At 34.2% G+C, this 27,734-nt stretch overlaps 1 protein-coding gene across 2 annotated transcripts in view; it reads left to right on the forward strand.

Annotated features, from left to right (window-relative positions):
* Positions 1 to 276: 276 nt before the first annotated feature.
* Smr (nuclear receptor corepressor smrter) overlaps positions 277 to 27,734 on the forward strand; it is a 608,275-nt gene continuing 580,817 nt past the window's right edge. The window contains exons 1-2 of one of the 2 annotated variants that reach the window (XM_089645124.1): positions 277 to 386; positions 9,445 to 10,654. In XM_089645124.1, the coding sequence (XP_089501250.1) occupies positions 10,617 to 10,654 (38 nt within the window). In that variant the 5' untranslated portion in view covers positions 277 to 386; positions 9,445 to 10,616. Of the gene's footprint in view, positions 387 to 501; positions 623 to 9,444; positions 10,655 to 27,734 lie in introns of those variants that run through there. The other variant, XM_089645125.1, reaches the window with a different exon arrangement.

Genomic DNA, 27,734 nt, shown 5'->3' on the forward strand with positions numbered 1-27,734 from the left:
ATATCATAGAATAGATCGGGTGTTATCTCAGCGTAAGTGACGTATACCGGCGACGTGTCAAATGTTGCCACGAATGAAATTAATTAATCAATAATAACAATATATAATTTTCCCATCGGCATGAGAGACTCCTCGGTTTGGCCGGCCTGGCTAGCTGCTCGCTGCTCATTCTCGCCGTCTCTCTCTGGCCCGGGCGACACCCCCCCGCCGCAGTGGACCGGCCCGCCCCTCCCCTCCCCTCCGCTCTTCCCGCACTCCGCCTGCCACCATGTATATGTTGGCTATACAACGTTGCCTCGCGTAATATTTTACTCCACGTTAAATTCAACTGGAACAGTTCAATGGACTCTCACAACTTCAAATACGTTTTAACAGTGAAATAATAGGTGTGTTATTGTTGTAAAACGTATTTATATAAAGATTGGGGTGTGTTTTTGGTTTTGGCCGTGTTTTTTGTGTGAGTTTTGCAGCTCGTTCTTGTCCTGTTACACGTTTAACCAGTCCACGCGATAGGTCTGTGCCTTGCGAAGGCGATTCTGTTGCTCCTCCGACCGTTTTCGTGCTTATTCTGCTAATTCCGTATCAAAAAATACCTCGTCCGTGTTTTTGAACGTTATAAACGGTAAATAGAGTGTTTTTAAAGAAATATACACAACTCTGCGAAAGTGCGACTCATCTGGTCTATTTTGACGTATGCCCTTTATAAATTATTGAATCAAATTACATATTTATCTCCTCCAGTGACGTATATTTATATACAGGAACAATTAAAGTTATTAAAATGTGATTTTCTACACAACGTTTATGTAAGAGATCCCTGATGCTAAGAAGAGATCACTTTCGGAGTGGATATTTGACTTTGAAATTATGAAATAAATATCCCTAAACCCAATATTAACGTGAATTTAAGTGAATAAGTCAAGATTTTCTATAAATAAACAGCATTCTTACGATTCATGTCGTCAGTTACAAGGCGTAGTTTCATTAACTTTTCCATGAAGAAACTGTAGAAATTCTTCGTAAATGTTGCTTTTTATTGTCAATTGTATTAAATTAAGTCCTATTAGTAATGATTTCATGTTATATGAACATACTTGACTACCGACTTGCTGCTCATATTGATACGAGAATTGTGCAATTCAATGACATTTCTGGTTAAAACTTCTAGATGAATGCTTAATTAATAAATCTATGGATGAAATTCATTGAAAACCACAAGATTTTTTGTTAATTTATCATATTTTTACGATCTCGTGACTTAATTGCACGAATTTGAGAATATCACTCTAAATCATTTTGTTTCGTTCTTATTTGTGAAGATTCAGTGATAAAATGGTAAATTGCTTTAATGATAGAACGTCCAAACCCTTGTCCTGCCGGAAGGAGCTTCCGGAAGGACAATTCGACGAGTGTGCGTCCTGCCAGCAGTACGCAATTTTTTGCGGTTTTTGTATGAATATAAGAGGCTGTCCTTCTAGCAGTACTCGACTTTTATGCATGTTAAAAATAGGCAGAGGTGACAAACTTTCTGTATTTTATTTAATAAAATTAGATATGGGCGCTTATTAACATAACAGGGTAGAAAATAAACAAGAAAATGAAAAAAAAAACGAAAGTGAAAATTGTATTTATTTTGAGAAAATTAAAAAAAGGTATAATAAAATAAGACATGGGCGCTTATTAATATAACAGGGTAGAAAATAAACAAGAAAATGAAGAAAAAAAAACGTAAGTGAAAATTGTATTTACTTTGAGAAAATTAAAAAAAGGATTATGCTGGAATTCCATTCGCGATATGGTAGGTGAAGCAGTTTCTTCCTGTCTGTGGAGAGCATAAAACACATCGCGGACCACATGTCTTGCAAAAAAAGCTCGCCTTCTGCTGTTTTTTGTTGACTCTGGAGCAAACTATACATTTGCGTTGAACTCTCTTTCTGTCATCTGATTTTGACAGGGCCTCAAGAATGTGTTCTCCGCTGTGAGCGATGTTCTCGTGTGGTGGCGGCTCATTCTCTTGTAGGTTATCATCGTCATTAATAGTTAGAGCTAATACCAGGTTGGTAGTAAACCACCTGTGAGACACCTGATCATGTTCGGAGCGAAAGAAATTATTAAAAACCAAATACGCATTCGTTTCTATAATGCCCAGAACTGAGGCATATATTCTATGTTCCCATTTTTGTGTGCCCCAAGCTTTCTCCAATGCCAATCCATCCTGCCTAATGTGATTGTGAATATCGATAGCCGCAGCCCCGTCAAAATATTGCTGGACTAATTTAGGCCGATCGACTTCTCGGTAAAATAAATTTCCTTCATCGTCCCACCTTCTTTTGCGTGATGGCAGGCCAGGCAGTGTCGTTTCGCAAGTGGCTACAAATGTATGAATCTTTTTGTCTCTCCAGGCACAGGCAGTGAGCTGCACAGAGTCTTTTTCTGCTGTACTCACAACAGATGCCCCCTTATGCGTAGGACACTGAGCTGCCATCTCAGACACAGGATAGAAACTATGTGCTGTCTTTACCAGTCCAATAAAATACAATCCAACTTTGAATAACTCCACAGCTGTTTTGACTGAAGCAAACCAAGAGTCACCAACTATAACTCTGCCAGAACCATACCATGGCTCTGTCAATCTCAAAGTAGTTGCAGTTCCTGCGCCAAATTCTCTTTGCCATTTCTTCGTACTCATTGCTTCTTTGCCCTCATTAATTTCCATTCTGATCATAATGTTTGTGTCACTATCACACGCTGTTTTTACTTCACAACCGACTCCTTTTGGTTTTCTTTTAATCTTCATAACTGCTGGCATTCCGTTTTTGAAGTACGCACCCCTTCCATACCAGGCGAACATGGATTCATCTACAGTTATTTTTGACCCAGGATGGATGGTATCTTTTAGTTTATCATTCACCATCGTTACTAATGTTCTAGTGTTACGCCATTTATCAGAAAAATCAAGGTCTGAGGATTGTGTGAAGCGCAATGCCATGAGAATGATCTCAAATCTTTGGCGGCTCATACCAAATCTTTGTCCAAAATTTGCAGGGGGATATATTCCATCAGAGGTGGTATTCCAATAGGATCGTCGATCTGGAAGTTCTTGAAGAGTCATAGCATATAATATGCCAAAAACAGTTAATAATTCCTTCTCGTTCAACAGTTTTTGTCTTGCTGGAAACGAATAGTTGGTGCAATGGACTATGTAACTAAGCTTCTCTCTCGGAAATATCATGAAAAATGCATCCTTGATACTTCGTGCGGGCCCCAATGGTACTAGCAAGGTAGCTTTGAAATAGCCTTGTTGTCGTTGATCGACACGTATTGCTTCATGAAAAGTCCAGGTAACACCCTTTGCAACTGTTGTATTTCGAGCAGAATTTACGTTGCTTGTACTTGAATTCGGATGTACTGAAATACTTGTCTCGTCATCTTCGCTCGAAGAAGAAGAACCCGATTCAGACGATGCTGAAAAAAAATCCATTATTAGTGATCAACAGACGCAAAGGGGTGTAGGTACTCAATATATTTAAACTTAAAATTATTTTCCAAATAAATATAAGCAATAATTATTAGCCAGAAACACCCATACAAATTGAAAAAATCTTCCGAGAAGAAATAATAACCGCCGACGCGTCGCGACGGTACTCACACCCTCCTGATTTCCGGTCAGGTGATCGATCCATTGAGCTACGCCGGCCTATCTCCTGTCCCGTCAAATTATTCAATATGTATTAGAAATATTTCGTTCAACAACTATTGCTTATTTTATTATTTCACCTAAGAACAACATACTTTATTATAGTAGGGAAGGCAATTTTACTTGCTAAATTCCCCACTAGATAGCGTCGCGACAAATTATGTCTACATTTTATTGGTGAATACTTAGAATTGTCAAATATTATTATTTTTCGTCGTCGGCAGTTATTATATCTTCTCGGAAGATTTTTTCAATTTGTATGGGTGTTTCTGGCTAATAATTATTGCTTATAATAATTTGTAATCCTTTGTGATATGCATAAAAACCTTGTCTTATAAACATTAATAAAGTTTATCAGTTAAAAAATAATAAAAATATTTTTAATACACACACACCCAGGCACAGACACACAGGCAAGCACGCGCCCACACACACAGACACGCAAATACATACGCATACATACCCATACAAGTCAAACTTAGCAAAGTTAATTTATGTTGTGCCTGTCAAAAAAAAATTGTCAATCACGTAAATAATGGAAACGAACAAGCAACCTCCAAGTACTATTTTTTCTATGGGAATATACTAGGCTTACTATAAACGTAAGCCTATGAATAAAATAAGAAAGTTTGTACTTACAATGTTCTTCATTTGTATTTGCTTCCACTAAATTGTCATTTTCGGTTTCAGCAATTAGAACTCCAACGGGCACGGTTGATATTTTTTTGTCAATTTCCCAATATACCCTTGCATAATTGTTTTCTAACTTTTTTACAGTGCCCCAACAATAACTAATGTCGTAATTATCACCAAAATGTTTGCGACTCCATGTGTTTAGGCCATCATTTTCGTCGAAATACGTGGCTTTGACGCGAACGCGGACCCCACGTCTTATACTCGCCGCCATTTTGGCCAGACTGATCGCAGAAATACGATTCAAAAACTCGCTGAATCAGAAAGAGACGCACTATGCAATGCAGTTAACGGCATCCTGCTAGCAGGCCTACAAAGCCGCATATAAACAAAAAACTTACGTCCTACCGGTAGTACGTAAAGTCCTGCTGGCAGGACGCTGGACGTTCTATCATTAAAAACTGATATCGCAACTATATTGTTACGAAAACGGTGTCAAGACCTGTTAAATTCTGTCCAAAACATTTAAAAACGGTTTAATAACTCCCACTGGTTGTGATTTCATGTAAAAACGTCAATAATTTACGAAAATAACCCTTTTATCGCCATACTGAAAATATTCCCTATCAAATTGACAATTTCATAAAATATCATTATTTTTTTTTGTTATTCGACTAAATACTTCGTACTTATAACTGTTTAAGTAATATTTTATGCTAAAACCTTGTTACGAACGTTCGAACCGTGTTTCAAAAGTGTGTCTCATACTAAATGATGTGAAATTAATCTCAAAAGTGTGAAAAATTATAAATATTGAAAACCTGCCAAAATTTAATAATAACATTCGACAACTTTTGATTTTGTGATTTTCTCCTATTTTAACACATTTTTAATCTCTCGAGTCCAAATCTGCTTATCCGAAATATTACCAAATCAAGGGATAAATTTTATCAAAAGTTACGTTTTATATTCTCAAATCCATATAAACCCCAGTGTATTTTGTATTAATCTTTCACCCGTCTTTCATAATCGTGTTGTGAAAAGTGATAAAATGGTACACGAATTCCTCCCATGGACATAAATAAAAATAATCCCATTCCGAAACTTTGAATTTAAAAAATAAACCTGGGAATTTCTTAAATATAACTTTTCTAACAAATACTATTCGGAAAGTTTATTAGTAATAAAAAAAAATTTAAAATACACAATTTAACAAGTTCAGTTTTGGAACAAATTAATTTTGAGTTGATTTGAAAAGTCTCAAAAAGTTAATAAATTCAGCGTAAACCATTCCCAATTTCTCATCTAAGTCGGTCGTGTTTTTTAAATAGTAAAAACTCTTTAGAACTTTCCCGAAATAATGTGTTTTTCTTTGACATCAAAAATTTGAACCAAATTCATTAAAAATCATTCGCATCGGTCGTAAATAATGAAAATAAGTGTTGAAATATTTGTTTGTCCCGTTTGATAAAGTTTTCAAAAGCTGAAAAAAAATCGTCCATAAATCCGTGTTCGAAATGATGATTTATAATACTTAAATATATTTATATCCCAACTATATTGTGAGTTAATTCGATATTGGACTCTGAAATTGCGCGTTAAAACTAAGTAAATTTGTTTCCACGCTATAGTTAAAATCATTAATTCGTAAATTATGAAATATCGATGTGAAGTGTTTAATTTCAAATTTTGTAATTTACCCGGAATAATGGATAGTCTTTCAAAATGACCTAAATCATATGAAAAAAGTAGTTACCTACCATATCGCAATCTTTGTTTTCGTTACGATTTAAAAAAAAGTGAAAATCTCTAACTCTGTCCCGAGTTGCACGTCAAAATAAAGTTGTAAAATTGTTTTCACAGTATTGTTAAATTAAACTCGTTCGCAAGTGATAAAAATCGAAGTGAAAGTACCTTTAAGTCTTGTGATTTCTCCATTATTATAAAATTTGTTATAACTAACTAAATTATGTAAAGGGGATTCTCGTTATCTCTAAATCCGTGTTTGTTATTGAAATATCTGTTTTCTGAAATTTTCATTTTCGAAGTTGGAAATTGTGCATCAAAAATAAGACATTTGAGAGAAAATATCGCGGTGTTAAAATCATTCACAACGTTCGTAAATGATGAAAAATCAAAGTGAAGTGTTTAATTTGAAGTTTTGTGATTTATTAATAAAAGTTATCAAAAACAACAAAATGACCCAAAAGCCATTCACAACGTATCAAAATATATGTTAGTTGGGTAACTAAAAACATGAAATCCTCAATTCTGAAATAATATGGTTTCAATGACTTTGAAATTGCACAACCCATATCAAGCATTTTAATGATATTGTTTTTACTGTGTGTTTTAAAATATTTTAATTCGTTCGTAAATGATGAAGAATCTAAATGAAGTGTCCAATTTGAAGTTTTGTGATTTCATACTACGAGATGATTAAGTTGTCTAAAAATACATTAAATAAATAATTTTATCTATTTATTAAGTAAAAACTTTTTCCCTATTATCCCTACACCCGTTTTCGGTATGGTACTAAAAATTAAATATCTCTAACTTTTTTATGGAATACATAATTTCATTTTTGATGCTGTATTGCGCATCAGAATCAAGTTATTTATGAAAAATATTTTTCAAATAATGAAAACAAATTTTCATCTGTTCTCTCCGGTATGATTAAGTTACCAAAGTAACAACATTATTTGAGGCACTCTCATTTTATCCTAAATTCCTGTTCGTTATGATATGTACCAAGTAAAATATATCTACTGTATCCCGAATTAATTTATTTGTCTAGACTTAGATTAACGTAACTGCATATTTCTTATAAAATTATTAACTACGTTTGCTTTGTGGTTCACAACGTTCTTAATTTATGAAAAATGTGAAGTGTCTCATTTGAAGTTTTTTTAATTCTCCTTGAAGATAAAGTTAACAAAAATCAATCATTCATCTGTAAAATTTAAAGTCTTTCTAAAATTTAAGTAAAGTTACGATATTAAAAAAATGTTATATCTCTCATATTATCTCTATTCCGAAATTTTAGTTTTTACCGAAATTGCATTATAATTATAATTTTATGTAAATAATAAAATTTTAATGAAATAATATTAGTTTTTTTTCGTTATTTTCCCGGTACCTTTTGTAAAATTCTCAAAAACCAAAACACAATTTTACAAACTTACTAACATTTATCTGCTTCCGTTGTGGTATTCAAAATTATAAGTTTCAATAACCACATTCCGAAATCATTTCGTTTTTGAGACTTGCATATTGTGTAGGTACCAAAATCAAGTGAGTTTTTCAAAATTGTTTTCAGTTTGGTTAATATTCATAGTACGTCGATACGTAGGTAACTCCTAATATTGTGAAGTACGTTATTTGAAACATCGTAATTAAAAATTTGCTATTTTTTAAATTGTATGGAAATTTTCTGAATTTCAGTAATCTACGCCAATTAATTATCAAAGTTGGCAAATAAAACTAATTAATTTTTTAAAAGATTTATGGCTTAAATTCAAAACTAGTTTAAAATCTATTCCCAAATTTTATAGTTTTCGGGCGTTGGAAATCTTCACTAAAACAAAGTATTTTTTTACACGAAAGGATTTTTTTGAATTCTGAAAGTTTCCGTATTCAGTGAAAAATTTCATAATCGACGCGAAAATTGACGAATTGATAGTCAATTGTTTATTTATTTTTTTATTAGAAGTCTTAATTACACATAGATAATCGGTTCCATGATAACTCAACACAGTGACAATTCAACACACTTTTAAAAAGTGAAATAAAGTCAAAATGAATGAACGATGAAACAAAAATTTTTTTTGACCTAACCTAACCTACTTAACCCAGTTAATTAAGTTTTTCTTTCATCACTTTCCATGAATTTATATAACTTTTTAAATATGTGATGAATTATCACTGTGATGATTTATCCGGTCACCAGATAATCATAATTATTTATGTTAGAAAATCGAATCGGCAAAGTGAACAAACAAATGACATTATCAAATTTGTGATCATCGAAATGAAAATTTGTCTAAAGTGACTTTAAGTTCACAATAATACATTGAAAATGATATACGAAAAATCCTTGACAAAGCGATATACCCATTCGAAATAAAAAGTTTGAAATATTGTGAAAATTTTATCTGTGTGAATTATTCGAACATGAAAAAAGATGTCAGAGTTCGTCTAATATTGGAATTTGTCTATTTTGAACAATGCAAAATCACTTCAACCAGTTTAAAGAAAATTGAATTCAGATTTATATAGTTTAACGTAGTGGAAATATTTTTCTTGAACATAAAATAATGATCAACATATTCTCTCGGACCGTCTTTGATTAATTTTTATGGCTGAAATTTGTCTCTGAAATTTGTGGGCTGTTTGCTACGCCACACGCTCTATGATCGCGAAGTAGACGTTCTGGCAATAGATTTTATTGGTCACGGACTCAATCCACAAATCGCTCAAGAATTTTTCACGATGTGACGGCGTTATTACTATTGCAAACCATTGTTTTCACTTATGCTGCGTATATACATACAGCGGCATTTGGCGCCATTTGCTTTGTTCCTTTTCCTTATCCCATAATTCGACTGTCGACGGTCGAATTTGCCCTAGCGTGTCTAAATTGATCTTTCCGCAGGGTTTATTTTGATTAATTCTGATAAACATTTTACTAAAATCTCAGCTGTTTCTGATTGAATAACTCGGAAAGTTACCAATTCATCGTCTAGAAAAATAAAATCTTGTGCTTACCTCTATCTTGTGCTTACCTCTTATAGTTGAAAAACCTTTTAATATTTTAATGGTGTACTGTTTTTATTAATCTTAAATATAAACAACTTACATCCGTGGGTATCGGTCTGAAAAAGAGAAAGATGTAACGACGAATCGTCGGAATTAATTAAAATTTGTGCCTCGAGCAAACCCCCGTTATTAGAGTCTTAGAACTCGCCTTAAATATTTTATTTTGTATTTATATTAACTTAATACTGAACAATCTACGTTTCGTGAGACTCTTTCGTTTTTTTCTTTATATTTTTTTTGTTTTCATATTTAGTTATAATGATTTCCGAATTAATAAATTTTGTTTTTTTTTGCAGGTCCCCTAACGTTTGGCAACGGTGTCACGTAGAAGTACTAGTTGGTAAAGATTAATAATAATTAAAATCACGCTTAATAATATAATATTTAATTGTAAATACTTGGCTAAGGTGTATAATTAGGGAAAACATATTTTTAAAAGTCACTCTTCACGATTTACATAATTAGAATCAAGAATAACATGAAATGTTCTAAGTATAATAGTTTTAATGGAAGTGCAAACATAGTTCTCGTCAGATTATTTCTACTGTGATCCTTTTATCGTAAATAATATAATATTCATCTGCATTTCTTAATCATTTACACGTAATCATAAATCAAGAAATATATTTAAAATATTTAAAAATAATATAAAGCCTGGCTCTTATAAATAATACTTTTAACTTTAAACCTAAAATAATACTTAATAATATAAATATTTAAAAAAATAGATTTTAAACCTACCAAGTATAAAAATATTATCCAGTCTTCCTACTTTACAGTGTTCTGCTTTTTAATAAGCAATCTCCGCGTAGTGTTAATTAATAAACAGTGCATGATTAATAATAATCTTAATCAAATAAAAGTTAAACGTACATGCATGCTGCGATTTTGAATAAATATTGCTGGAAAATCAATGCGGAAAGAAAGCGCTGTCGACCTTGATGTTCTGATAGTCGAGCGCCGGCGACCCAGACGAGTTGATAAGTGAGCGCTGTTGAGTGGAGCGAAAATCCAGCTCGATTCGAGCTAACCAGCCGCTAGCGCTGTCGAGCGAAGTGAAATTGGCCAGTGACCGCTGTCGACCGGGCCTTGTAATTTCATAAGCGCTGTCGAGTGAAGCGAATTTGCTCAGTGAGCGCTGTCGGTAGAAGCCCAGTTAGCGCTCTTGACCGAGCGTTTTAATTTGACAAGCGCTGTCGAGTGAAGCATTGAGCATCAGTGTCCGAGACGATTCGGCGTTTCCGTCTCGCTGTCGGCATTGCTAGTTTGAATTCCCTCTCGGGGCGGGCAGGCAGCGGGCAGGCAGCTGGCAGCAGCAGAGTAGGCCAGGTCGCCGGCGGGCGGTGTGATGCCCCCTGCGCCCCGCTGGTAGCCATGCCCTGTGGCCGAGGCCCGCCCCACGCAACCAGCCACCCCGCCGCCTACCGCGTCCATCCCGCCCATCCCGCCCACCGCCCGACGCGCACACATGGCGCAGTACACGCAACGATCGCAGCCTATGCACAGGTGAGAGTTAAAAACATATTGTAGATCAACAAACAGCACTTCTGAATATGTAGGCGCATACAAGTGTTATCTACACCGATTTGAAAGAAAACTGATGTGAGGCGATTTTTCACAAAAACGGCACTATATAAATCATCGTTAAATAAACTGTTATTATCGTTAATTTACATAAGACGTTTTGACTCCCAGAAAGGACAACGAAATTGATTATCTATCTGTTTAAAGATGAAAATAAATGGTTCATGAAAATTGATTAAATTATAGAAGTGCGCTTAACTGTAAAAATAGCTCTAGCTTTGTTATTAAATTTAATTGATTTTTTATTGTCACAATACTTTCACGTAGTTTAATAGGATGTTCAATAATTCAATATAATCAAATATGTTTACCTGTCTAACTACTGAAATCGATGTTATGAATTATCTACTTCTTAGTACTTAGGACGGGTTGTTTCACAAACACTCAAATGTAACATTGTCATCAAATGGCTATTCAGCTCCGTTTTGTTTTTGTTTTTCAACATTTGAAAAAATAACGGGTTGTTTCGGAGAATTTGAACAATTCATCAAATTTCATCACATGGGCCAGTGGCTTCACAAAAGTGAAATAATAATATAACTTGAATAGAACATTCACAGTCTTTGAAAATTAACTGTGAAATTTGCTGAATTGTTAAAATTCTCTGAAACAACCCGTCCTAAGTCCGGTATGATTTGAGATTTTCACGGCCAAAAGTATCATCGTGATTTGTTTTTGGGGTATTATGCCGTGTTTCGCTACCTCCTTCTTTAGCCAACATTTCGGACAGCATTGCAGTGTCCATCATCAGGGCAGATGTGTAATCAGATCTGCCCTGATGATGGACATTACAATGCTGTCCGAAACGTTGGCTAAAGAAGGAGGTAGCGAAACACGGAATAGTACCGCAAAAACAAATCACACGTCCTAAGTCCGTTTAAGCGTTGAAGAGTACAACAATCTTGTTAAGCTTGTCAGCTGATTACAATATGATAGAAAGCTGAAACGCAAAATCGGCCAAGTGTAAAACAAAATCAAAATGGCGCTGAGTGACCATTTGATGATGACTTTGTCACACACGAAACAACTGGGCCTTAGCAATTCACAATTTGCTTGCATATTTATAATAGGTCCATGTGTTGATAAACTCACAATTCGCTTTGGCTCCGCGACCATTCGCTGTACAATAATATTATTGTATAGGTATATAGAAGTAAAATGCCATGACCTTTGCTACGTTACTTGCATACATTGTCCACTGTGTAGGTTAACTGGGAAGCCGATTATTTATTTCTTCAACAACGTACGTGTACGTTTTACATAATTGACTGAGCGTAACAAAGTCCCGTTTTAACTCGACCGTTTTGTTTTTCGTCTGTCTGTAAATTTGTTTGTAGGTCAAAACAAAATGGACCAAATGGTAATATTACAATGCGAGTTGCCTGTATACTGTCACATTCATTTACTGACAAATCAACGAAAGAGGGACAGCCACGCCGCCTCCCGCGCAAGTTGGTTTGTTCCCTTTTCCCTGATTGACTCATCTATTAAGACGAGACAATACCCTAAAATAAAGCCAGAATCTTAACGCCGACAGACTTGCCCTATCAAATCTCTAAAACAAAGTGGGAATATTAACGACATAAGTGATGAAGTCGTATAAAAACAATATTCGGCGTGCGGCCTGGCGTAATGGATGGACCTACGGTCGACTTTGCCCTAGCAGGCCTGTAAAATCGATCTTTCCGTGGGGTTTATTTTAATTATTTCTAATGAACTAATTGCAAAAATCTCAAATGTTTCTAGAGGGATCCCTCGTGAAGTTACTAATTCATCGACTAGAAAAATAAAATCTTGTGTTTACAGCTAATTTTACAGTTGAAAAATGTTTTATAAAATTTGCAAACCGTTTTACATAAAATATTTTAACGTTACGGTCCTGTTTTTATTAATCTTAAATATAAATAACTTACATCTGCAGGGTTCCCTCTAGAAACATTTGAGATTTTAGTAATACGCTCATCAGAAATAATTAAAATGTGAGCGTCGAGCAAACCCGTTATTAGAGGCTTATGTCGCCTTAATTTGAATGTCTGGACAAAACCAAATTCTATACGATACAAAATCGCAAAAAAAACCGATTGGCGGTTACGACCGCTTTTTTCTTCTAACTGGTTTTGTTAGAGTATGACTGATTATTATTATTATTATTATTATAAAAGAAAGAAGACTCCAGTAATATTATTTTGTGTAATATTTCACGCACGTCTTCGTTCGGCTTTGCGGCGGCCGTGGATAAATCGGACAAAATGATTATTGTATCCAATTTGAACGTTTCCTTACTTTCGGTTCTCTTTTTCTAGTTTTTTTCCGTTAACCTCATTTTTTCGCAGCTTTTTAGATGATTGCTGATATTATTGAATTGATTAAATTCGTAATAGGTTGTTAATTTTGTTGCCTGGTTTGTTTGCAATTCGATCGAATTCTCATTATATCGTATTTTCTGGTCAATTATGATAATAACATTAATAACACATAAAAATAAATTATAGAGCGATATTTTTGTGAATCACCGCAATGGCGTTGTACAAATTTGAAAAATACACTTTTTTCATCTGTGGTTGATATTATACTCGTAGTTTTAAAACACTGAAGATATAATTCGATAGATGTGTTTTTTGGGCGTGTCTGTGCACGATATGGACTCAATTTTTCCTTACTTAAGGTAGTAATTATGCAAATTGACATTAGTTGTATTTCACATCACTTAAGATCACGCTTCTAAAGATTATCTGTTAATTTTTTTTACATTAACCCCACACAATGGCCCTTGTTTTCTTTTGGGATGCTGTGTGGAGGGTCTTTTTTTAAGGAAATGGAAGTTTTAGGTAGGTAAAAGGTATGAGGGTTGGATAGGAATCTAGGGATAACTGTTGCCAGGTGTGACGGCCATATGAAAATATTTCTCCCACTGCGGCGCAAGGCGATGGGTCGAGATACCAATTGGAGAGGTGAAAGGGTCTCCAAACCAGACTCTACCGATCTGACACAGGGCAGGAGCATCCTGAACACACCTCACCAAATGAACCCGGGTACCCCTGAAATCACGAAACGTCGCGAATCACTTGAGGTGACCTATGGCAGAGGTGTTTGTTATCCAACAAATGGTTCCCCGGGCAGCGCCTCCCAAATTGTCCAGTGATTCTAATTTAAATGAAAACTGATATTTATAGATGTAGTTCGGGCTCAAAATAAAACGAGTACTCTGTCAATTTTTAATTTTAGAAAATTAATAAAAAACAACGAAGTTTTGGATGATTTCTTTGGGCCGAATAATACCATGCAAATTCGTTGTTAATAGCGCCTCCTACAAACGTTTTCATCCGTACTAACTGAAGCAATCACATTAAAAGGCTCGTCCATCCGACCGTCATTTCCGTAAGCCAAGCCCATTTACCGATCCCTTTCCACATGATTCCTTCAAATCGCATCGTCTCTGGAAAGCTTAGCTCTACTAACCATCATCTTCAAGACAGCCCACGCTTGATGCTTCGACCCTTTCGACATAATATTCAAACCTCAGCAATCTTCGCATACCATTCACTGAATTTACCATAATCTCTGTTATGGATATTACGTCTTGACGAGCTACGTGGCATGCGGGAAGCTTTAGGCCTGAGTCTAGCGTTCGCAGGTTCAAAACCCTATACATAAAATCCACAAAAAAATTATTTGTGTTTTCAACAATTTCTTCTGACTTGAGCAGTCAGCATTATATGATCATGAAACTTAAAACATAATCCACAAAACGGATCCGTATGCTTAACTTTGCTAATTTTGCTAAGACTCAACAAGGTTACGTTGTAATACCTTTCTTGATGCCAATCTTGGAAATTCTTGAATAGAGTTACGTATTTTAGGCAACTTCGAAATAATCTCTCGAGACAGAGAAAGTGGTCTTGTAACTAGGGTTTGCAAATCCCGCGGGATTGCGGGATAGAATTTGGTAATCCCGCGGAATTTGCGGGATTTTTATTTATGGGAATTAAATTGACATAGTGCTAACACTTCAACAGCCTACCCGAAAATATCAGAACAATAGAAAACGATAAACACGTACTAAAAGCAATTAAAGAGAAGTTCAATGTAAAAATACCGAAATGATGAAACTATCTTTTTAATTAATTATAAATTTTAATATTCATAATTAAAAACACTAAATATTCTTAATCTTGATGCTCACCACTCTTCACAAGCGCCAGCTTCTATAGAAGACGAACATTAAAAAATCAATAGCAGTGAAAACTAATTGTATGAATTATTTTAGTTAACATTATTGATTATACTCTGTAATACTATTATACTGTAAATTGATTAATTATTTAATAAATACTTATTTTTAAAAAAATCATAATTTTTTTTTTATTTGGGATAATAATTATATTTATATGTTACTAATAAAAAGACGTTGAAAAGTTAACACGGAATGTCGTTTAAGAGGACTTTCCGTATCAATTATCTTTGGTACTAGTAATATTATAAAAAATATCTTGAAAAGGTAGCATAATAAGTAGTTTATTTTAAGAAAAGTTAGATTTATAAATATAAAAACGTAAATGGCACTGACAGGACTCGCCACAGTCATTTGAGATCAATCGTCTTTGGTACTGGTAGTATTTATTATAAAAAAATACCTCGTGATTCGCAACCCGCAAGCATGTGAAAAATCAAAAAAGCACGTTTTTGGTGTAAATTAGTTAATTTGTCCCATCCCTCCCATGAAAATACCGCAAATCCGTTGGATCAAATATTGCTGAAATCCTGCGGGATTGCAAATCCTAATTGTGACTTTGAAAACCTTTCATTAGCTCACTGAATGTGTTGGATTTTTTTGTGAATCCCACTACCATCGATGTACATCTTAGAAGTTGGTCTATCTTACAGGTTGTCTGATATTAATTTTATTAAATGGCTCAAAATTTACGAATGCCTTTATTAATTTTGCTATCACGAATTCTATCTTAAAATTAATATTTTTTCCCTTATTTACATGATGGTAATAGGTGTGGCCTAGGACGTAAAATCTAAGGAATACGTAATACGAACACTTGCCTAGTATGATGGCCGCAAGATCCTTAAATAACCTGTATGAATTTGATTAAATAGTAAAAAGTGGGACATAGAAGCAAACAAGGGAGCTGTGAACGGTAATATAATAATATATAGTCTTTAATGGCCAGGGTCGCAAGCAATTAACATGTTTTACGAATAAATATTACAACTTGATTCTTCTATTTTCCTAGTGACTATTACGTGGGCGGACGACATCGTAAAGTTCAAGTTGTCTCCTTATAGGTGTGTAGCACAGTTTAAAAATCCTTTTGAATGTTTGCCAAGAGGCGATTTATGGTACGCCTTCAATTGCCGTTTTGATGGCATCCGCCTTCAACCAGTATTTCCCTGTAGTTTGAATGCATTGTGTATGAAAAAGTTGTCCCATTATTATATTACGTAAGGCTCGTCTTGCACCATCTTCAAATTGTGTATTGTTAATGTTTTCATACTGTACAAAATGTGCACACATAAACACACACTTCACCACAATCTATACATCTGAAACTGAAACTTCGGCTAAAGAAGGAAGATGCGCAACACGACATAATACCCCAAAATAAATCACGATAATACTTTGGCCGTGAAAATCTTAAATCATCTGTCGTATATGTATACAGTATAATAAATTTCAGAGGTCTAAAGTGCGAGCCCTGTGGAACTCCTTTAGTCGCTACGAATTCATATACAAATATACCTATAGTAACAAACGCTCATTTCCAAATTTTGCATTTACCTAAATGAACACGTGGATGCAGTCCTTTTTTAATGGTACGTATTCGGTTTAAATATCGTTGTCGTAAATTTATTATCATGATAGATTTTTTACTGGCTATCCAAAGGCTTTATTATCAGAATGTCTTTTTGTCTTACCCTCCCCTTTAGGATTTGTGAATAACCCAAAAATGCCATCGACTGCTTGTAACACGCATCAGCACTATTTCCTTCTCCACCCCACCAACCCTTTATTCCCACCCCCTCCCGAACCTGACTCGAGAATAGAGGTTGTGGGATTGAAGCTTGGTTCATACATACAACAAAACGTACGTGCAGCCATTGTTACACTATGAACTAGATAATATCTATACTTAAATAGTCCACAGATTTCACTATCGATCATATTTTATTGAGGTCATCGATCTTTTATTTTTTGATCTCATGCATTACAATAGTTAAACACCAACCATTTGAAATTTTTTTAAATAAATGCTGAAATGCTTGTCGATTTCGTTATGTCTCATTTACTCGATGATGTTTGGTCAAAAAAAAGCCAAGATTGTATATTCTATGAATGCACGCAACGATGTCACAAACAAACACTCTCGAAGGCCTCTATCTTTATAGTTTAATTCTAGATTAGTGAAGTTGAGAACTTTGTCGCCATGTGTTTATTTTACTCTAAATCTAGAATTACCGTGTTATTTGAACAGAGTCTCTCGAGAAAATAATAGTTGGTATTGCAAATGGTGTTTTGATTACACAGTAACTTTGCACTTGCTGTAAAATATTCTCTTCAGACCTTACATTCCCAAAGGATGGCATGATAAAATTCAATTTTTAATTAATAGCATTAAAAATAATATTTTTTGATATCCCGAAAGAAAACAATAGCTAAAGCACATTGATTGATATCGCTGTAAACACTGTTGTTGATTGAAATTATTCACCGTCATTCATACGAATTCTGTTATACCCACTGTAAAACTTTTGATGTATACACGTCAATTGGATTCAGGTCAATTTGGTTTGTTGACCAACTCTGCGATCAAATTATTTGTGTCATGATCAGGTAAAAAAATACGACGAATAACATGAAGATAAATGGTAAGATTTTTTTTTGAATTAGGTGATTCAATGAGAGTAAATTGTGCCGAAGATATTTTATTTCATACTTCTTTTAAATCCTAAGGAAATTTTTGATTACATCTATTTTAATTTCACTTTTGCTTTTGGTAATGAATGAATAATTAATGCAAATCTTGGAAGCGAAGATTAACCCAAACATCGGATCGAGCTGAAACTAGGCAGATAGACTTGTTGTCGATGACAATGCATTCTATCAATTGGTGTCAATAACTCACGCACGCGGACATCACGCATTTTTCTGAAATCGGACAAAATTACAACAGTTAATGTACGAAATAAATGTCAGTCCTACACGATCGGTATCTGGCAAGGTCGGTAACGCGGTCGACTCCTGTCCCTGGGAAGGGCGTTTCATTCCTCAGCCAAACCAATTTATTTTTTTCAATTTTAACATTTTTTAATTAAGAGAGATGTATTGTATTAAAAAAACATTTTTTACATGTTGTTTTTTTTGTATCTTAAATCCTTTCACCATTCAATATGTATGTTTGTTTTTATAATGTTACGTTCTTCGTTTTTTCACCCCTTATTGTGCACACTTTAATGCGTTGGCCTGTCATTGTTGGACGTGTATTAAATTACCCAATGAAAAATGGTATAAAGCTAAAAACTTTAAATGAAAATTGACAAATGTGTTTTTCGCCCTTAGTGTGACCTTGTGTTCTTGCACGCTTTCAACGAAATTAATTCTACTCCATTGTGCTATTTTTAAACACATTATTTTAAGTGAAAATAAACACGCTGGGCGCCATTATTTGCTGTGTTCAGTATTCACGTCAAATTGTAATTCATTTAATGAAAGATTACGATGCAATTTATACTGGCTTCCAAATCTTTTTTAGTAAAGTTAACAATTCCATCTTACTAAAAAAACTTTTTCAAATAGGAATACACGGGAACCTATTTAATTGGATGAAGTCATTTTTTAAAAACAGAACACAACCCAAAAAATGCTAAGATTGTTCTTTCACATGTTGTCTGTACGACCATAGATCATACAACGTACGTCTTGAACACTTCGAGATTAATTGACTGGTAGAATATGTTTACTTAGAAAAATTATTCACGGTCATTTTGATACTACGTTAGGTCTTAGCAATATTAAAATAAATGTCCCTAATTATTATTCTTTAAGACGCTACAGCATGTTTCACCTTGAATACATTTAAAAATAATATCGCCTATTTTAGCCCTTCGACAAATTTGTCGATTATATAATAAGATGAATAATAAGTGTGCTGAATTAGACATTTTCATCAATAATTTATTCGGATTCAGAACAAATGTCCTGCTATTGATCGAAAAAATATAACAATTGTTGAGCTAGTGTATCTCTTGCCTCGCTTTGTATTATTCGTAATTTGAGTGAGTTTGTATATATTTTTTTATATTTGTATCCTTTGACTGAGCAGGAACTTGTAATTTTATGTACCTATTTGTATATTATCTGAGTTTTTATAACTAATCCAGTTATTATTATTTTTTTTATGATAAAGTAATGTTTATAAGACAAGGTTTTTTATGCAAGGATACCAAATTATTACGCCTGAAATATCCATACAAATTGAAAATATCTCCCGAGTAAAAATAAATGCAGCCGACGCGAATTGAACCCGCACCTTCTGATGTCTTATTGCTTATAATAATTTGGATTGTTATTGTTAAAATCTGTAGAACCAGTATAAATAAATCCCATTTCTTTAATTATTATCGTCTTTCATAAACTAAAGATCTCAGCCATCTGATAGTATTATATTACATATAACCTTGGATAGCATTGAAAACATCGACCAAATTTGAATCCATGACTTTGTTGGTCCCATGTCTTGTGTGGTTGTGTCGGGTGAGGTTGGAGTAGAAGTATATTTGTATGTGCATATATTTTGCACTTTCGTGTAGTTTGTAATTCTTTGTGTTAAAACCTACATTGAAAAAACAATACACAGTTTGTTGTTCGTGCCCGAACTAACGAAGCATGCAACTTCTGATCGCTTTTTGTTTGATCAGATATATTCGAGTACCCGGCAGTGAGCCGGCTACCGACTAGCACATACCTCTCTCGAGCCTGGCAGTTCTCTCTGCTGTGATACTAGCTGGTAGGTGGGTTAAGTAGCAGACGCTATCCGCGCACTATCTTGCTTCCACATACATCGGTACATTTTGATCTAGATAGTGCAGCCAGTAGTAAGCCCTCCGCGTTACCCGTTATCTCCCTGATTAACTAGGCTCCACACGAACCTGCCCGAATCCAGATTCGGAATGCGATTGTTCCTTATCTCACTCTCGGTCTTTGCTTTTATTTTCTTCTTTACTCTTTTGTCTTTTTTATTCTTCTTCTTCTTCTTCTTCCGTTCGTACTCGTTTGTTTTTACTCTCTTTCATTATTTTCTCTGCTGTATTATTATAGTTATCGTCTCGTTCTTACTTCTTTCTCGACGTAAAGATAAAGGAAGGAGATATCGGCTTTAACCTGTTATCGCAAACCCGTTGGTTTTCTTGGTTTTTCGAGTTCGTCGTAGTTTTTTTGGTTGTTCTAAGCCGGAAAGCAAAATCAGAATGCTTAAAAGGTTTGAAATTGTATTTATTATGCATGAAGTGCATTTCAAACAAATATTCTTATAGTACATTCGGTCAGTGAATAGCTAATACCACATTATTATTAAGGGCGGGTTGTTTCAGAGAATTTGAACAATTCATCAAATTTCAAAGTTAATTTCCAAGTCCTGTGAAAGTCTTATTGAAGTTCTGTTATTATATGAACATAGTCCAGTTGCTTCACAGAACTGAAATAATAATAGCACTTGCATAGAACTTCCACGGTAACCGGATAAATCATCACATCTTTAAAAAGTTATATAAAGTCATGGAAAGTGATGAAACAAAAACTTTATTAACTGGGTTATGTTAGATTAGGTTAAAAAAAAATTTTCATCGTATTTAATGACTTTATTTCACTTTTAAAAGTGTGCTGAATTGTCACTGTGTTGTTTCGCAGAATTTCAACAATTCATCAAATTTTAACGTTCATTTTCGGGTTCTGTGAAAGTCCTATTTAAGTTCTGTTATTATATTATTATAGGCTAGTTGATTGACAGAACTGAAATAATAACAGAACTTGAATAGGGCTTTTACAGAACCCGAAAATTAACATTTAAATTTGAAGAATTGTTCAAATTGTCCTAAACAACCCGTTCTAACTGTGAAATTTGATTAATTGTTCCGATTCTTTGAAACAACCTGTCTTAAGTACTTTTTGTCCTCTCCAATATTTGGAATAGTTTCAAACGGGTCTCGCAATGGCCTACTTAAATATCTTTTTTTTGTTAACTTACGGAATAAGGTCAGGCGACAGCCCTGCATTATTGCAATTGATTTCATTTCTTGTTCCTAATATAGTCATACGAACTAAAAATATCTTTCACTGCAACAATGATGTCAATACCAATTCGTCTTACTTCTTTATACCACACATACCAGTTTAGGTAACAAATACGCATAAGTACAGTGATATTTTTAATAGCACCGAAAGAACTTGAAAATACATAGTTATTAGTTAAAATTTTGTCTTCTATAGCCTGTTTGTAAATTTTGGTCATAATATTAGTATTTTTATACTACAATTATTTTGTAATCCTTTTTTTGTGAAAGAAAAAAATATGTTATTCTGTATTTAAAGGTACTTGTACCGTATGTGAATAAATAATTTCTTTTTGGTTAGGTCACCTATGTTTATTTTGGTTTTAGGTATCACTCACATTGGAGAATGTTGTTTTTATGTCAGACAGACATAAATAAAAAAATATCAAATAAAATCCAGCTTATGAAAAAATACGTGTTCTCTTTTCAGAAAAAAACAACATTATTTGATCAAATCTAATAAAATTCGACGATATTTTACTAAATTTCTTAAAATTTTACCAAATTAGACAATTTTTCCAAATTAGAGGATTTTTTTGTCAGATTGCGTACGTATCATAATTTAGAATGAACTTTGTCACACTGTCGCACTAGTAGCTTCTTGTCCAATGAAGTTGTTTTTTCGTAATTTCGTTGTAAATTTGCATGAATAATGGAAATGCATAATTTAAAAAAAAAAAAACATTGTCATAAAATACTAGTCTTAGATATCAATCATTGAAGTGCTTCATTTATGATAAAACCTTTACTTGTCTATTTAAATTACATTATATTAAATTTACGCTTTTTAAGCTTTGAGTGGGAATCAATCTATTATCATAGTATTTCGCTTGTGAATTATATGAAATTCTATTGGTACTACCTAGGTACCTACTTTTAATCAATATTTTAGTACAATGACGAAGACTTGTCCTGAATTGACTTGTCGAAGACCTTCGTAACGAACACTCGTCGGCAACTAAAATATTAATAACCAATAATAGTAGCCTTGAAATAATGTACTGATTTTTTTTACATTAGCTCAACAAAAGTGGCCCTAAGGGAAAAAAATCTCTCAAAAAATGGGAAAGAAAAGAGTATGAGGGGTGGTTCAATGTGTCCAGGAGTGACGGGCGTATGAATCCATCCTTACCACTGCAAGGCGATGGGTCCAGTCCGGCTGGAGAGGTCAAAAGGTCTCCCTCAACCGGTCTCTCCCGATACGACCCGCCACGTAATAGGTGGCCAAACGCATACACCGCCAAGATCTAGACAAACCTCACCTCATGAACCAGGGCACCCCTGCTGTATAGCACTGAAGAGATAATCAACCGATAGAAGATCGGCCTGATCGTGTGTCCGAAGTAACATTTTAAAACCAAACTCATTCAAATCGATTTAGATCCACACTTCTAGGATTCATTTTGTTCAATGACTTTATATATATATTATGTATTTATGTAATATACATACCACATAATATGTCATTATAAGGAAACATCGTACGTACCAAATCTGTAAATTGTTTCATCACTGTAACCAATGTTGTTTGATTTTGAAATAAGAATATGCTTGGTTCCTACCTATCCCTAACCATCACCTTGTTGGAAAGTGTTTGAAATTTGGAACAAAGGCAAGAACACTGTAAATTCGAGTGCGTTTGTTATGAAAAAAAACAGAAGAAGAATTGAACTATTGCAAGCAAGTTTTTTGTGTTCTCGTGTACATAATCTTTGAAAAGGATTATATTGGAAGTGCTTAATATCGTTCAAGTACTCCTTCGTTTTGTTGTGGCGGTAGTTACCTCGAGATATCGCGGTGACACTCATTATATTGTTATTGTGTTGTGCTAATTATTTTACTTATGCAATGCATAGTAATCATTACTCTTATTCCTATCCGAACTTGAAAACTACACACAGCCTTTGGTCATAGAGCAATGCGCGCCATTGCTATACAGACAGGATGTTGGTACCAAAATTTGTTTGGAATTTATTATAAGATTGTGTATCTAGTAGGTAATATTATATTAGTGGGATGCAGGATACGGCGGTGTAATTCGTGTTGTGTCGTGTCGTGTTGTTGTTCGCAAGGCTGGCTGCTCGGAATGCGGTGGGCAGTTTCGAAAGTCGTTGCACTTTCAACTCTGATCTCTGAGGCGTTGTTGCGTCTCAAATAATATCCCATTCATTCCATGTAGTCATTATTTTCTCAGACTTGTCCTTGGAAATGTTGATAAAAAATATTTTTATAATAATTAGCAGGATTTGAACAATTCATCAAATTTAAATGTTATGACGGGTCGTTTCGGAGAATTTGAACAATTCTTTAAATTCAAAGTTCTGTGAAAGATTTTTCAAGTTCTGTTATTATTTCAGTTCTGTCAAGCAACTAGCCTATAATGATACAATAACGGAACTTGAATAGGACTTTCACATAACCCGAAAATGAACGTTGATATTTGATGAATTGTTCAAATTCTTCGAACAACCCGTCCTTAATCTTCAAGTCTGTGAAAGTTCTTTAATTATTTCAGTTCAGTGAAGCAACTGGCACGTAATGATATAATAACGGAATTGCAAATTTTGTAAAACAACCTGTCCTTAGTTTATGGTCATAAGTCATAACTCATAAATAACAGTAGTCATAACCGTTGACGATTTGTGTATTTTTTTATGTGAATTGTGCATACTGCAGAATAGTCCCAACTGCTCCCAACTATATTCTAGACCAGTCGGACTATGGCATCCCCAATTGGGTTATGTTGTGATTTGTGAGGCTGAAGGGAAGGAGATGGAGAAGAGGAAGGTTGGTAATTACCTGTCTATTCCGATCTGTTCACTAAACACGGCTAAAACCATTTCAGGTAACATTTCGAATCTGAATTGTGGTATTTTACAAGGGCGATACTGAGAGTATTTTCCAATAAGGAAGAGGCTCATAATGATAATATTATGCTGATTTTTGTGCAAGGTGAAAATTTGCCTAAATTTCAAGAAGAAATAAAATGTCAAATACGATTTATTTTACTGACATAATATGAAATAATTCACACTTAGTATTACACACCCAGTGTGCGAATCATTCTTACTGTAGATAAAAAAGAACGTATCCTATAATAATAATATATACATAAACACTTTACTTTACAGCAATGATCAGATATTGTCTACATTGATAAATATTATTATACAGGGTGTATCGGCACGTACCCGACAAACTTTAACCAGCTTTTCCTTAGCCCATTTGGAGTAAAAAATGTTATGGGCACTTTGCTGTCAGGTAACATTTTTTTTCAATTAAAAACAAAAAATGATAAAAAAAATCCACACTCCGTCACTGTCATTGGCATTGTTTATCGTGTTCCACAGCTGTTATTAGCAAGTGTGTCAAAAAGCATATTCGCTCTTTCATACACACTAAATAATAATAGTTAAAAATGAGACGAATGGTGCCATGCCATTTCGTTGTGATTGTAAAAGCGCGCCAATGTAGGTACGTACGTATATTATTCAACGAAACTCGAATAAAATATTGCCAGTTGGGTTTTCAAACTTTGACAAAGGATAAAACTGTGGTGAAAATATGAATGGTAAATTTTTTATTAAAAAAAAAATGTTACCGGACAGCAAAGTGCCCATAACATTTTTTACTCCAAATGTGCTAAGGAGTAGCTGGTTAAAGTTTGTCGGGTACGTGCCAATACACCCTGTATACATACATATATTGTTATTAGAAGTCCTTATAATACATTGAATATTACGTAAATAAACAAATCGGTGTCAAGACCGACATGTCAACGACTCGAAGAAATTCGTAGAAATTAAATACAATCTGACATTCGACACTATCCAGACTGTAGCCGATAACATTGTATTCTTAATCATTGTTTATGTTTGGCATTCTTTCCGTCTCGTGTTCCGTGACATTGTTCAATGCACATTACAGACATAATCCTTGGGCGAGTTATTCATTCACTTATTAGGTACGTACTTATTACTTACTTACTGTTTATTTTATTTGATTTGGTCGGTGCAATGTGTCGGTCTACATCGCTGCATGTGATAAGGTGCAACATTTTTATATGAAGTGGTCATGGTGTGTTAGCGTTGATAAAACTATTTATTATTTAATGATTTTTAGCCCAAAGTGGGTTCAGGGAGGTCAAGCATTTTGTGGTATGAAGTTCGATAAATCGATTGATTTTATTCGATTACTAATTAATTTAAAATTGATACTATATTTCGTTCGCCAGGAAGTCTATGTTAATCAATTATTTAGGGTTTTAACCGGTTCGAATGAATGGAGATACTATTAACTCTTGTATGATCGATTAATATCGAATATCGCCTAGATTTATGAAGATTAAAAAAGGAAATAAATCATTGTGGAATATCACACTAGTTTTCTGTCCCGCTTCATATATTTAATATATTTGACCTCTTTTGTGCACAATGATGATGCCATGATTGACACCCTTATTCTGTTATTAGGTAGTGTAAAGTCTGTACTAAGTAATAATTGTAATAGCATCGGTGTACATACTGTACACTGATGTTATTTTAACGTTGCATATACAACTTACAATCTAAACAAATAATTTCTCAATTTATTATACTATATTTTATTATAGTGTCTGCCCACATCTCGGGCCCGAGTGATGAAGCGTGTGGGTAGGCTGGTAATAACTCGAAAGTATTGTTATACCCGTTTTACATGATACCATTTTTATACAGTTTGTCTAATCGGGATGGAAAAAAGGACGTGTTGGTTGGTGAAGGGTGGATGGTACCGTGAGTGAAGTGTGTTGGTATTGACGATTTTCGTACAGTTTAATTTTGCGGACATTATTTGACATCTGCCATCTCTCATTGATTTACGTAACTATATTACGTAAAAACTGTATTCAGTTAAATATGCTTAAATATGTGTATTACTGTTAGGTATTGTGAATTTCGCGTGTATATTTGATGATTTGGCATTTTGTTTTGAGCAAATAATACATGAGAACTTTACATACGTACCGTTAACTCATAGAATGAAGAATATCTATGTGCGTTAACTTAATATTGTAACATACTTTTTATGTTATGAACAGAGACAGGTTTGTGGCAGCTATTGCTTTGACGTCTGCGTTTTGTGTTTTGGTAGTTTCACCTCATATATTGTATGAATATCGTACCGATCAAGATACGGTGATCAGGTAGGTAGTTTTGCCAAGGCATAGGTATAAAAATCATTATGATGAATTATTGAAGACAATATTAGCGATTTCTAAACGATAATCTGAAACAGAAAAATCAGAAAAGGATACGGTCACATCTAGGACTCGAACCCAGGACCCTTGTCTTTCCGGGACACCGCTCTACCAACTGAGCTAATGGGACCCTATCCCCCTCGGTCACTTTCAAAAGTATCATACTTCGAATAAGAACTACCAACATTGTCTTTATTTTTTCACCGCACATTTTTATTTTCAACTATCTTTATGTATGATCGCAAGATTCAACCCGAACTAAATGCAATCTAGACAGCGTCTTTTTAGATAAACCTATCTTATTTTTTATTATTTTTAACGTGCGACATCTATTGACTTGTCTGCAAGTCTAGAATGAATATTTACAATTATAATTACAATTACAATTTGAGGTTTTACTCAATAAAGTTATTCCGAAAAATAAACATTATGATGAAGGTTCAAAGACGAACGGGTAAGCAAAAAAAAACATCGATTAGATAATGACCAAGCACGTGACACAGCTCGCAAATGACGGTGACAGATACTCTCATGATTGTGATCTATGGTTATATTCAAGGTGTTTTTTGTCGATTTAGTACCTTCTCAAAATATTATTTCTTCTCTAATGGCAACTATCTGTATGAAAATAACTAGCTGTACCCCGCCACGCATTGCATTGGCACAATCTGTCCGTGCAGATAGAGAAGCAATAGCGCGTTTTGCTTTTACGTCCAACAGATGACGCTATTTTTTCAAGAAAAGCCTGTTTTTACCCGTCTCGGGTGATATCCATATAATATAGGTATATAAAAACATAGGAGTATTAAAATGCAACGTTGTGTAAAAGTTTCAAAGCAATCGGTGACGAATTCTCGGAGATGTAAGATTTTGAACAAACGAACATTTACATTTTTATTTATATAGATAGATAGATGATCTTGTAAAGCGAAAATTTTTCGTATGGGTCCCGAAATGGTATGAAATAAAGTATCGTGTAAAGCAGGTATTACTCCGCTATTTCTGAAGACAGATGCTGAGACGTTTATCGTCATAATCTCGCGGAAAAATAATAAGCAAACCCTTTCTGGAGCAAATTGAGATGAATGCGAACAAGGGCATCAAGAGAAAGATGAATGAGCATTTCCCTTCAAAACAAATTGTTTACGGAGGAAGACAGAATGGGACTTGAAAATCTCCCGAATTGTGTACCTTTGTAGTGCATTAGCCATTATTTGTAGAGCTTGTCACATGCCAGATTTCTTTTAACTTCAGAATAAATTAACGTTTATTTACCTGTTCCTATTGTGCACATTAAATATTTTTCATTGTTTCTGTTTTTATTATATGTATTAGTTATTTTAAATTCAGCTTTCACTACCAATGATAATTAATGTTTCACGTTCGAAAACATTTTTGATAAAGCTACATTTTTTACCTTTCAGTTCTTTT

This window comes from Hesperophylax consimilis, chromosome 22 (genome assembly GCF_061612785.1).
Source record: "Hesperophylax consimilis isolate HC1 chromosome 22, BYU_Hcon_1.0, whole genome shotgun sequence".
NCBI classification, from domain to species: Eukaryota; Metazoa; Arthropoda; class Insecta; order Trichoptera; family Limnephilidae; genus Hesperophylax; species Hesperophylax consimilis.